At 45.2% G+C, this 14,282-nt stretch overlaps 1 protein-coding gene across 1 annotated transcript in view; it reads right to left on the reverse strand.

The window, feature by feature from the left end:
- The window catches only part of NIPBL (NIPBL cohesin loading factor), a 1,354,860-nt gene that overhangs the window by 821,473 nt on the left and 519,105 nt on the right, over window positions 1-14,282 (reverse strand). The window contains 1 exon segment of the mRNA XM_033932779.1: window positions 7,143-7,325. Coding sequence (XP_033788670.1) covers window positions 7,143-7,325 — 183 coding nt within the window.

Here is a 14,282-nt window from a genome sequence, read left to right on the forward strand (position 1 = left end):
GGCAGATGCAAGTCAGGTCCAAACCCTCAATGAATTTTGGAATCATCCCTACCTTCCGACATTTCTTGCACGGGACAGCATTAATGGTTCTGAAGTGTATATTGTGTTTTAGCACAGGGTCTTCAAGTTCAAGTTTTCTGCCGTCATTTTTCTATGTTTCTATGTAAATAACCGAATCTGCAGTTGCTGAAACCACGGATTAGGAAGGGAGAAGTGTAATATAATGTAATGTAATAGAAGCCACTGCTTACCCTGGTTCAGTAGCATGGAATGTTGCTACTCTCTGGGTTTTGCCAGGTACTGGTAACATGGATTGGTCACCGTGAGGACAGACTACTAGGCTAGATTGACCATTGGTTTGACCCAGTAAGGCTATTCTCATGTTATTTATATTTTGCCTCAAAAAGTAAGATTAATTTTCAGGAGGCATGCAACGGCCTGTGTCAAGTGTGGTTCCCTCAATGTCTCTTTAGGTCACATGTTTTAGACCTGTACATGGACAACAGCATTTTGTCATAGAATTTTTGAATGTGTTTCTAATATTTGGCAGATGCAAGTCAGGTCCAAACCCTCAATGATTTTTGGAATCATCCCTACCTTCCGACATTTCTTGCACTGGACAGCATTAATGGTTCTGAAGTGTATATTGTGTTTTAGCACAGGGTCTTCAAGTTCCAAACCATATGGGAACTATTCTGGAATACACTCACACCGATAGCTCGTAGCTGAATTCCAATTATATTAAAAACATAAGAACAGCCTTACTGGGTCAGACCAAAGGTCCATCAAGCCCAGTAACCCATTTTTATGATAGCCATTCCAGGTCACTAGTACCTGGCCAAAACCCAGTGATTATTCTCTGTCTCTTTATCTTCATTTTGTATACCATTGGAGGCTATTGGATGGGTTGGGGTGGGTATGGGGGAATGTCTTTTGGGGAGGGGGTTCTGAGTGTGATATTTTGTTAAGTTAAAACTAGGAAATGGGCAATTATAATATTCCTGTTTTGCTTGTTTGTCCTTTCTTTCTTGGCTGGTATAATTTGCTTGATTATTTTCAAAGATATTAATAAGTGGAGGAGTGACCTAGTGGTTAGAACAGGCACCTCAGCACCATGAGGTTGTGAGTTCAATTCCCACTGCAGTTCCTTGTGACATCTCACTATTCCATGTAAACTGCTTTGATTGTGAAAACCACACAAAAAAGTAGTATATCAATCACATTCCATCCCCTAACTGCTCAATAAAAATAATTTAAACAAAAAACACTAGACGAGGACCATTTTTGCACAGGGTCTTTAAATATTTCCCTCTTTCTCAGCATTTACCTTCACTGACAAAGTTGCTTTATTGTGAGAAATGCTTTCCTTGGTGCATCTGAAATTTAAGGACACTGCATAGGGCAGAGTGTTATGGAGGTAGAATGCACTCCAACTAAACTAAACTAAAATTTAGTTTTATACACTGGGTCATCAACCAGTTTGGAGCTCAACTTGGTTAACATTAAGAACAGAGTAATACAAAAGAACAGAACAAAAGAAATCTAATTTGGAAAAAGTAGAATACTTTTGTCGCCTTGAGCCTGTATAGGTATGTGCGACGCACAAATTGGAAGATTAGATTAGATTAATTTCTAAAATGTTTGGTGAACAACACGGTCTTGTGTGTTGTACATGCTCTTGCAGAATCAAGATTTCTTCTCAAGCAAACATGATTAGATTACCGTATATCTCCAATTGGATACATTTATATGAAAATTAACCCCGAGAATTATTTTTGATAATTACCGTATTTTCACGCAAATAACGCGCACCCGTATAAAACGCGCACACGGGTATAGCGCGCAGAAATCACGATGATATGTACAAAAACTTTGGTATACCGTCTGTCCGGCCAACTACCAAAGGTACGGGGAAGGGGGGTGGGGGGTCGTGGGGGTCGCCAGGGGGGTCGCGGGTCGGCTGGGGGGGCGGTCGGAGGTTCTTGGGGGGGGCGGTCGTTGGGGGAGGGGTTTGCGTGGGTGGGGGGGGGGGGGGGGGGGGGGGGGGGGGGGGGGCAGGAGGGCCTGGGATCCCTCCTGCCCGTAATGTAGTGCGGGGTGGGGTTAGGGGGTCGCCGTGGCCAGGAGGATTTGGGCTCCCTTCTGGCCCAACTACCAAAGGTACGGGGAAGGGGGGTGGGGGGTCGCCAGGGGGGTCGCGGGTCGGCTGGGGGGGCGGTCGGAGGTTCTTGGGGGGGGGGGCGATCGTTGGAGGGAGGGGGATTTGCGTCGAGGGCAGGAGGGCCTGGGATCCCTCCTGCCCGTAATGTAGTGCGGGGTGGGGTTAGGGGGTCGCCGTGGCCAGGAGGGTTTGGGCTCCCTTCTGGCCCGATATTGTCGGGAAGTCGGCGGTCCTTCGGGGTGGGGGTGCGAGTGGTCCTGCCGGGGGGGGGGGGGGTTGTATCGGACGTCGGGGAGTCGGCCGGGCAAGAGGGCTTGGGCTCTCTCTTGCTCCGATCGTGGATGCGGGTGCGGGTGGGAGCGCGTGCGAGCGGTCGTTCGGGGTGGGGGTGCGAGCGGTCCTGCTGGGGGGGTGAATCGGGCGTCGGGCGGGGTGGGAACTATGTTTTAAAACTTTTGTATACCGCGCTCACGCATATAACGCGCGAGGGGTATGCGCGGTAGGTAAAAACGCGTATAACGCGCGCGTTATATGCGTGAAAATACGGTAACTATCTCTGTACTAGAAATGATACTGCAAATTATGCCTCCACTTTTGACCTGGTACGATATTCACAATTTTTGATAGAGAAATTTATTGCTCTTCAAAGCCCATCTGTTAAAGAACCAAGTCATTTCTTCCCCTCCCCCTTTCCCTGCTCCTTGGTTCTACTGTCTCAATTTGTGGGTACAGTACCTTTTGTACATTCTCACTCATTCACTTCTGTTCAGCCTTCTAGCTCATCTTTAGATGGAGCTCTGGCCTGGTTCCTGAAAGACTGTTCTATGTTTCTCTCCCTGTGCTTTTAGACCTAATTAAGAACAGCCTAGCTCAGGGTACTTTCCCATGTTCTTGGAAACATTCATGCATTAGACCTTGCTTGAACAAGTCAGTACTTCATAATTCCTTGCCTGCATCTTTCCAGCCTACAGCTAATCTTCCTTTTCTACTCGAGGGGGTCCAGAGAAGAGCGACTAAAATGATTAAGGGACTGGAGGAGTTGCCGTACAGTGAGAGATTAGAGAAACTGGGCCTCTTCTCCTTTGAAAAGAGGAGACTGAGAGGGGACATGATCGAAACATTCAAGATAATGAAGGGAATAGACTTAGGACTCCTTTTTCTAAGCTGCATTATGGCATTACATCTTAAATAATCCGAAAGGTAGCAGTATGGAAACTGCTATAGTTGCCATGATAAGCATTACTGTCTGTCATCATCTTGATTCTGAGAAAGATATACGGCCTCTTTTACAAAGCTGCGCTAGTGGCTGCGCTGCACTAACGGCCCCGAAGCCCATAGAAATTTAAAGGGCTTTGGGGCTGTTGCTGTGCGACTTTGTAAAAGAGACCAATAGTTTTATTCAGTTGAATAAAAGTTCAACTCGTCATTGTTTCATTCACTGTTTCTGGTCAACCTTCAGGAAACTGGTCTTAAAGGGGTGGCTCTTAATTGGTTTTGTTCATATATTTATTACTCCAACTATTAGGTAGCACACAGCAACATCCTGATGTTCTCTATCACTTTTTTCATGCAGTGTCTCCCAAAGCTCAATCCTTACTGCCACCTTTTTTTAAACATTTTCATTGCCCCATTTGGTTACCCTTATTCAGGACCTTGGTAGCAGTCCTTTCATAAAGGCAGATGGCATTCAGCTCTTAACTACACATGATACTTGTGACACTAGCTTTCAGAATACTCTCTCCTTTTTTCTTCCCGGATTCTTTAACAAAAGTTAATCATTAAAATTTCCCTAACCACTTTACTTCACCACTCTTCAGGCAGAGATAGACTCAGTCCCTTTGTTCATTGGGGGGGGGGGAGTTATATATAATTCATTATCCTTCAGTTCCCATATTTCTCAGGTTACTCAAAAATAGCTAGCCTTCGACAAATACAGTCTAAAAATTTTTGGGATGACAAAACACTAAAATCCTTACTACATACTGTTATATTAAATTGCTTCAACTACCATAGCTTAGTGTTGGTGGATTATCCCCTTTATATATTGCCTAGAACACAAAATATAGCCATGAAAATGATCTATGGGGCTATAAAATAAGATCATGTAACCCTTTTTCTTAGAGCACAACATTGGCTCCTCATCACCTATAAAATTTAACTTAAATTTTTCTTATTCATAAGGCATACTTCACTAGTGTACCCTGTTTTCTCTCTTAAATGCTTATTACTTAGGCTCCTCTTAACCTTTTGGTTATTCCTCCCATTTCTATGGTTTTGTTAGATTCTTCCCATCAATGGCTTTCTGCTGCTTATAACCCTCTCACTCTGAAATCAACAACCTCCCACACTATGCACTGAAACCTTCTATTAAAAGATTTAAAGATGTTATGAAGACCTATTCTTCAGTATGTGCTTAGTTTTTCCTTATCCATACCTGCATTTTATTCCCACCTGCAGGGCCTGCTTTCAATTTTTTAATTAGAATCTGCTTTGTTTGAAACCAATACAAAAGAAGGTATGTCAAAAGTAAAATTGTTTTAAAACAAAAAGAGAGAGAGACCCCCCCATACATACACACAAACTACAGTGAACAACTCTTAAAAGAAAGAAGCTGAAATTCAGTAAAATTCAGTAAATGTGATCATCAGTTCTAATAAAGAAAGGCAACCTGAACCATGTCATGCAAATGTGAGCATGATAATGCTTGCCCTAGGAGGGCCTAAGGGATCCTCAAAACTTCAACAGAAAGCACTTGAAAAAGTGTTGTGCCAGTACCATTACGTAATGTCCCTCATCTCCGAACTTCTTGTTAAAATTTGAGTTTGTGTGATCCAGGAACGGATTAATCCAGTTTCTATTATTTTCAATGGGAAAAATTGTCTTGGAACTTGAACGAGGTTCTGGAACGTATTAAGTTTGGATTCCAAGGTATCATTGTATGTATGTATGTATGTATGTATGTATATATATATATATATATATATATATATATATATATATACACACACATACATATATATACATACATATATATATACACATACATATATATACATACATATATATATATACACATACATATATATATATATATATATATATATATATATACACATATACATACACACTTATATATAGATAGATAGATGCATTCATATATACATATATATATATATATATATCCTATATAATAAAAGACTAAGTGCACATGCGCACTTAGGATTTCGTGTTGCCTGCCGCTGTGGTGTGTGATCCGTGGCAGCCAACCCGGCGGCAGGGAACATTCTGGCCATTCCCCTCCTCCCGCCCTCACTCACCCTGGAAGCCAGGCAAGCTCTCTCCCTGCCCACGTCCTCGGCAGGGAACACACCTCGGCCCTCACTCGCCGCTGCCGCTGCTGCTGATCCTCCTGTAAAGAGCAGCCTGCGATGGTGGCCGGCTTTAGCGAACTTTGCAGGCCGCTCTCCAACTCGGTAGCACATTCCCTCTGACGCGATCCCGTGCATCAGAGGGAACGTGCTTCCGAGGCTGGAGAGCGGCCTGCGAGGTTCGCTAAAGCCGGCCACCATCGCAGGCTGCTCTTTACAGGAGGATCAGCAGCATGAGAGGAGCCGTCGCCGGCACTTTTAAAACTTAAAACAAAAACCTTCAGCTGCAGCAGGCCAGCCCGCGGGAAGGGAAGGGGGAGGGGCCGAACAGAGCAGGCCAGATCGCAGGGAGGGGCAGAACGGAGCAGGACAGCTCAGGTAAGAGAAGGGAATTGCTTCAGCAGGGACCTGGAGGGGAAGGGAAATATCACTGCTGCTTCTGCAAAGGAAAGTGTGTGGGGGGGGGGAGAGAAGGGAATGGGGGGTGGGGGAAAATTCTGCTATTACTTCACAGGGACCTGAAGGGGAAGGGAAATACTGCTGCTGCTTCTGCAAAGGAAAGTGGGGGGGAGAGAAGGGAATGGGGGGGAAATGCTGCTACTACTTCACAGGGATCTGGAGGGGAAGGGAACTATCACTGCTGCTTCTGCAAAGGAAAGTGGGGGGGAGGAGAGAGAAGGGAATGGGGGGGGGAAACGCTGCTACTACTTCACAGGGACCTGGAGGGGAAGGGAAATACCGCTGCTGCTTCTGCAAAGGAAAGTGGGGGGGGGGAGAGGAAGACAGAAAGAAATACAGACAAAGGAGGCCAGGGAGAGAGACAGACAGAAATAAAGACAGACAGGGGACCAGAGAGACAGACAGACAAAGGGTGCCAGGGAGAGAGAGAGAGAGAAAAATAGCAGGAGAGAGAGAGACAGAAAGAAAGGAAGAAAGAGACAGGAGCAGGGAGAGAGACATAAATAAAGAAAGACAGACAGGCATATATTCTAGCACCCATTAATGTAACATTAATGTAGATAGATAGATAGATACATACATACATCTATATATGCATGTGTGTGTGTGTATGTATATGGATGTATGTATGTATGTATGTATATATATATATATATATATATATATATATATATATATATATATATAAACACACACACACATACATCTATGTTCTAAATAATATGCTTTGTTCATTAGTTTCAGAAGCTAGTACAATCACCGCACTTCCATGTCCCATAGTTTTGATTTTTTTATACGTTTCTTCAGTTTGATAGTTTGTATGGGACTATTTGAACTTGAGAAATTATGGACTCCTTTTACTAAGGTGCGCTAGTGTTTTTAGTGCGCGCTGCATTGCCCCACGCGCTAACCCCGCGCCAAGAACAATGCTGGCGTTAGCATCTAGCGCGTGCAGCAATGCAGCACGTGCTAAGTGCATGCTAAAATCACTAGCACAGATTAGTAAAAGGAGTCATTATGTTTTATTTGTTTTTATGATTATGTACGTTATCTTGTGCTCCACTTCAGATTATAAATAAATCTAAATCTGTATTTTTTCCCCCACCAACTGCAAGAGGAGGTCTTCTGTTGTGATAACATACCATGCTACTTACATTCAAAGGCTTCGTCGCTGTCATTGTCTTCATCAGAACTTATCTCAGCATATTTAGGCTTCTCATTAACTGTGCTGCGTTTGCGCTTGTTCATTTTCACACGTTCACAAAGTGGCATGGAAGATTCGATCTCTGCTACAAGCTCAGGAGGCAGCTCTTTTAACACTGACTGATCAATGCTACCTAGTAATGAAGAGAAAGAAAGGTAAGAAAAAAATAAAACATAAGAACTACACAATTATATATCACCCTTCCTCAATGAATGAAAATTTATAAGAAAAAAAGTGAGCGAAGTATCAGGACTCCCCTCAAACAATAACTTTCTTGTTTAAAAAAATATTGTCTATTCTTAATTTTCTGTTAAAACTAAAAGGAATGACAAGTAATTATCAAAATACTGTTTGTTGCTCCTCAAAATACTTATCAAAATACTGTTTGTTGCTGTTTTCAACATTAGAATTACAATAGTTATACAATTCATAAAGCTGACAGAAGCCAAGAGATCTATGAAATCTAACCAACTGCTAAGGCAAAATAAAATAATACGAAACTATGGGAAAAAAAGCCTCTCAAGTCATACAAGTCAAGCAGCTTAAGGGCTCCTTTTACAAAGATGCGCTAGGGTCTTAACGCATGGAATAGCATGTGCTAAATTGCCCCGTGCGCTAGCCGCTACTGCCTCCTTTTGAGCAGGCGGTAGATTTTCGGCTAGCGCATGCTAATCTGGTGTGTGCGCTAAAACGCTTAGCGCACCTTCGTAAAAGGAGCCCTACGTTTCCTAGATAAAGTAGTATTATTGTCTGCTACCTATTATATGTGAAAAATAATTAACTTTTTTACTACTACTACTACTACTAATTTCCATGGTGCAGTGAAAAATACATACAAGAGGACTCTGGCTTCAGAGAGCTTAAATCAAATCAAGAAACCATATGGAAGAAAATACTTTGAGAATTTCAATTATTAAGAATGTGGTTAAACCCATCAAGGTTCTAATCAGGGAAAACAAAGATTAAGATTTACAGTAAAAGCGGCCTCAAAAAGGAACTCGATTTGAATAAGGACAGAAAGGGAGCATGAGGCACCAACTCAAAAAGTCTAACAAATGTATAGCACTGCAAGATGAAAAACATGGAATATGGTAGTACTCCAGAAATAAGTAATAGTAGTAATTGGTAGCCAGCAGTGGAGAAGGACATAAATGGAGAGTAGCTTTCACAAACAGTAGTGTTCATGAGGATGAGTGTAAGGAAAAAGAAGAGGTAGTAAGTAGGTGTACAAAGAATACATGTGTAGATGAGTAAAAAAACTTGAACTGTATGCAGAAACAGAAAGGCAGCCAATGTACTAAACAAAGAACAGAGATTATGTGTGTTCAGTGACACTAAAGTTTCACAGCTAAACTCTGAATAGATAGATTGTAGTATTGAAAAATGATTCACTGCAAGAACTTTAAGGAACAAGCTACAGTAAAGCATGATTTGATGAGAAAATGGATAAAAGTTTTGATACTGTGCTCAGAAAAGGACAAAGTCTGATTATGATAGCAACACACATTTCAGCAGTGTTCTGGATATACTCAGAAAAAGAGAGAGAGAATTTGAGGACAAGTCCAAGGTTACAGTTGAGGGAACTGGGAGGATAACAGTGTAATCCCCCACCCCCCAAAAAAAACATCCCACAAAAAAAAGGTGTCAAAGAGGAGCTGAGCTTGTGAGAGCTGGAGGGTGGGAAGATAAGCTCCATCATGTCAAAACACAAAATCAGATTTTTCCCTGCTGTGACTTTTCCTCATTTTTCTCCTTGATTGACTCCTGCAAAGAAATAATTGTGTTGGTGTAAATCTCCCCGGTTATGATTATCTTGTGTAGCATGAACTCCATCTTCCCAGAAGACAGTTGCCATGACCTTGCTGGAAGATTTTTCTATCTTGAACTTTTTGGAGTGGGGGATAACTTGTGCTTCCACTGCATTGGCTCCATTTTGGACTCAGGATATCTGTGATAGTTGCCAAATGATGAATAAAATTCACTTGGTTTTCATGAAGCATCTCCAAGTTCTCCCGACAGCATTGGAGCCTTGTGGCCTTCTGACATGGCATCAGTATTCTTGGAACCCATCTTGCACTAACCTTGGACATGCCCAACTTTTCATGATTAATTTTCCAAAGTGTACCTCCCGAGATGCCCATTTCTTCAGCTTTTCAGGAAGGCTTAATTCGCCTAACAAAATTAAATCCTTGACTTTCTTGCACATTTCTATGGAAGTTGCTTCCACAGGCTAAACTACTTGCTCCAAAATTTTATTTTGTAGGATGATGAGGCAGACTCACCATAAACTGCAGTCATGTGTTCATGGATCTCCTTTGGCTATTTCCCTTCTTTTGTGAGAAATTTTATCACTGAACAGTGCTCCAAATCTAGCAGTTTCTTATTTGATTTGCGCGAGGACTCTCCTGACATCCTGTATTCTTGGAATGTTAGACTCGCACCGAGTCACAACTGTGCATGAGTAACCTTGAGACATGTCAAAACACACACAGCCCTTTTTCCACACAATTGCTACTTTCTTTCATACTCAGGTAGATAAATTATTGAACACACCTCATATTTACCTGTAGCAGGTGTTCTCTGGGGACAGCAAGCCAAATATTCTCTCACAGCTAGGTGACGACATCTGACAGCATCCAGCATGGAACTTACTAGCATAAAAATATGAAAGCTTCTAGTAGCTTCAAACCACAGATGTGCAGGTACCTTCCTGCCTGATGGGCAAGCATAGCTCCCTCAGTCTAATAGAGCTGAAAGAATACAATTTCAAGGGAAGATGGAAGGGTATGAAAGAATATTCAGTCTACTGTCCCTGGAAAACACCTGTTACAGGTAAATAACTTTTCTATCACCAAGGACTATTCTCACAGCTGGGAATCCCTAGCTACCAGGCTCACCAAAAACAACAAGACAGGGATCGTCCCCACTGAGATACAAAAAACACACAACGTGGAGGGCTATGTACGTCAACGCCCACAGTCTGGGAAATAAGATCCTAGACTTGGAAACAGAAATGAGGAATGCTGACCTGGATGTAGTGGCGATATCTGAGACCTGGCTCACAGACTCCCACGGGTGGGACATGGTCATACCAGGTTACAACTTGCTTCGCCAGGACAGGGAGGGTAAAATGGGAGGGGGTGTAGCATTATATACTAAAGATGACATTAAGGTCACCAGAATCACGGATGTACAGTACACTGGGGAATCCCTTTGGGTAAATTTGGCCAGAGGGAAGGACAAATGCCTGTATCTTGGCGTAGTATACAGAACCCCCAAGACATCAAGATGACCTAGATAAGGAATTACATCGAGATATAGAGAATATCACCTTACGGGGTGACACAGTATTGGTAGGTGACTTCAACATGCCTGATGTGGATTGGGTCACACTTTCCTCTGCTTCCGGCAACAGCAGGAAGCTATTAAACTCTTTGAATGGAGCAAGACTCAGGCAACTGGTATCTGAACCAACAAGGGATCAGGCAATTCTGGACCTAGTACTTACCAATGGGGAAAGTATCACAGAGGTCTCGGTGGGTGAAACTTTGGCCTCCAGTGACCACAATATGATATGGTTCAATCTCAGGAAAGGTTTCACGAAATCTACCTCAATGACCAAGGTTCTCAAATTCAAAGACACAAACTTCCAAGACATGGGAGACTTCGTTCACCAGGCACTACAAAGCCAAGCAGACACCGACAGCGTGGAAGAAATGTGGTCAACTCTGAAAGCCACCATACAGGAAGCAACAACCCGCTATGTTAAATCAGTAAGCAAACGGAGTAGGAACAACAAGCCACAGTGGTTCTCTACGGAGATCTCGGACATCATCAAAGAGAAGAAAAAAGCATTCATCTCTTACAAACAATCAGGGACACAGGACTCTAGAGTAAAATATCTGGCCAAGTCAAGGGCCGTCAAAGCAGCAGTTAGGGAGGCCAAATTCCGCATGGAGGAGTCTCTAGCAAAGTACATCCAGAAAGGAGATAAAGCACAGTTACTTACCGTAACAGGTGTTATCCAGGGACAGCAGGCAGATATTCTTAACACATGGGTGACGTCACCGACGGAGCCCTCGGTACGGACCTTTTAACTAGAAGTTTCTAGTTGGCCGCACCGCGCGTGCGCGAGTGCCTTCCCGCCCGACGGAGGAGTGCGTGGTCCCCAGTTAGGATAAGCCAGCTAAGAAGCCAACCCGGGGAGGTGGGTGGGACTTAAGAATATCTGCCTGCTGTCCCTGGATAACACCTGTTACGGTAAGTAACTGTGCTTTATCCCAGGACAAGCAGGCAGCATATTCTTAACACATGGGTGACCTCCAAGCTAACAAAGAGGGAGGAGGGATGGTTGGCCATTAGGAAAATAAATTTTGTAACACAGATTGGCCGAAGTGTCCATCCCGTCTGGAGAACGCATCCAGACAGTAGTGAGTAGTGAACGTGTGAACTGAGGACCAAGTGGCCGCCTTGCAGATTTCCTCGATGGGCGTGGAACGGAGGAAAGCCACAGAAGCAGCCATAGCTCGGACTCTGTGGGCCGTGACAGATCCTTCCAGAGAGAGACCGGCCCGAGCATAACAGAAGGCAATACAGGCAGCAAGCCAATTTGAAAGTGTCCGTTTGGAGACAGGACGGCCCAAACGGTTGGGATCGAAAGACAAAAAGAGCTGAGGGGATGTTCGGTGAGCTCTGGTACGATCAAGGTAGTAAGCAAGGGCACGCTTACAATCCAGCGTGTGCAACGCCTGTTCTCCAGGATGCGAGTGAGGCTTAGGGAAGAAGACGGGAAGCACAATGGACTGGTTGAGGTGAAAAGCTGAGACCACCTTGGGAAGGAATTTAGGGTGGGTACGCAGAACAACCTTGTCATGGTGAAAAACAGTGAACGGTGGGTCGGCAACCAGTGCATGCAGTTCGCTAACCCTCCTGGCAGAGGTGATGGCAATTAGGAAAAGCACCTTCCAGGTAAGAAGCCTGAATGAAGCTGTGGCAAGAGGCTCAAACGGAGGTTTCATGAGAGCAGAGAGAACCACATTCAGGTCCCAGACGACGGGAGGAGGCTTGAGAGGCGGTTTGATGTTGAAGAGCCCTCTCATAAATCTTGAAACCAGAGGATGAGCCGTGAGGGGTTTTCCGAGAATAGGCTCGTGAAACGCAGTGATGGCACTGAGGTGGACTCTGATGGAGGTGGTTTTGAGGCCAGCGTTGGACAGCGAGAGCAAATATTCCAAGACAGTTTCCACCGCCAAAGAGGTGGGTTCTTGCTGATGCCGGAGACACCACGAGGAGAATCTGGTCCACTTCTGATGGTAACATTGGAGAGTGGCCGGTTTCCTGGAGGCGTCCAAAATGAGGCGGACCGGTTGAGATAGATTCTCCGGAGAGGTCAGCCCGAGAGAAACCAAGCTGTCAGGTGGAGGGAAGACAGGTTGGGATGTAGTAGAGACTGATTCTGCTGTGTAAGTAGAGTAGGAAACACAGGAAGAGGAATGGGCTCCCTGGAGCTGAGTTGAAGCAGAAGGGAGAACCAGTGTTGACGAGGCCACCGAGGGGCGATGAGGATCATGGTGGCATTGTCCTTGCGGAGTTTGGACAAGGTCCGCAACATCAAAGGAAGTGGAGGGAAGGCATAGAGGAACCGATCCCTCCAGTTGAGCAGGAATGCATCCGGGGCCAGACGGTGAGGAGAGAAGAGTCTGGAACAGAATTGGGGCAGCTGATGGTTGTGAGGTGCTGCAAAGAGGTCCACCTGCGGAGTGCCCCATCGAGCAAAGATGGAGAGTAGAGTCGGAGGGTCCAACGTCCACTCGTGAGGTTGAAGGATGCGGCTGAGATTGTCGGCCAGAGAGTTCTGTTCGCCCTGGATATAGACCGCCCTGAGAAAGAGATTGCGGTCCGTGGCCCAGGTCCAGATGCGCAGAGCCTCCAGACAAAGGGGGCGAGATCCGGTGCCGCCTTGCTTGTTTATGTAGTACATGGCGACTTGATTGTCTGTGCATAGGAGGAGGACTTGAGGACAGAGAAGATGTTGGAAAGCCTTGAGGGCGTAGAACATGGCTCTGAGTTCCAGGAAATTGATGTGATGACGACGCTCCTGTGGGGTCCAAAGTCCCTGGGTGCGTAGATCTCCCAGGTGAGCTCCCCACGCGTAGGGGGACGCATCTGTGGTGATGATCATAGAGTGGGGGGGGCAGATGGAAAAGAAGACCCCTGGAAAGATTTGAGGAGTTCAACCACCATTGGAGAGATTGCTGAAGAGATGATGTCACAGAGATGGGATGAGAAAGAAGATCCGTAGTCTGTGACCACTGGTTGGCGAGCGTCCACTGAGGTGTACGAAGGTGGAGACGAGCCAGAGGAAGGACATGCACTGTCGAGGCCATGTGACCCAGGAGGACCATCATCTGTCGAGCAGGAATGGAGGGATGCATGAGTACCTGACGGCAGAGATGGAGCAGGGTCTGCTTGCGATCGGAGGGGAGAAAAGCCCTCATTAGCGTGGTGTCCAGAACTGCTCCAATGAATTGAAGTCGCTGGGTGGGAAGCAGATGCGACTTGGGGTAGTTGATCTCGAACCCCAGGAGGTGGAGGAGAGAGATGGTGTGATGAGTAGCCTGTAGCACAAGTGGAGACGTAGGTGCTTTCACCAACCAATCGTCCAAATAGGGGAACACCTGGAGGTTGTGAGACCTGAGGAAGGCCGCTACCACTATAAGGCACTTGGTGAAGACCCTGGGTGAGGAGGGCGAGGCCGAACGGTAGCACCTTGTACTGATAGTGGTGGTGCAGTACCTGGAACCGCAGGTAGCGGCGAGAATGTTGATTGATGGAGATGTGAGTGTAGGCCTCTTTGAGGTCCAGGGAACATAGCCAGTCGTGTTGAGAAAGAAGAGGGTAGAGCGTGGCAAGGGAGAGCATTCTGAACTTCTCCTTGACCAGACACTTGTTGAGGTCCCTGAGATCGAGAATGGGACGGAGGTCTCCCGTCTTTTTGGGTACCAGGAAGTAGCGGGAGTAGAATCCCTGCCCCCTTTGATCTGGAGGTACTTCTTCGATGGCATTGAGAAGGAGGAGGGATTGAACCTCC

The sequence above is a fragment of the Geotrypetes seraphini genome, chromosome 1 (genome assembly GCF_902459505.1).
Source record: "Geotrypetes seraphini chromosome 1, aGeoSer1.1, whole genome shotgun sequence".
Classification (NCBI taxonomy): domain Eukaryota; kingdom Metazoa; phylum Chordata; class Amphibia; order Gymnophiona; family Dermophiidae; genus Geotrypetes; species Geotrypetes seraphini.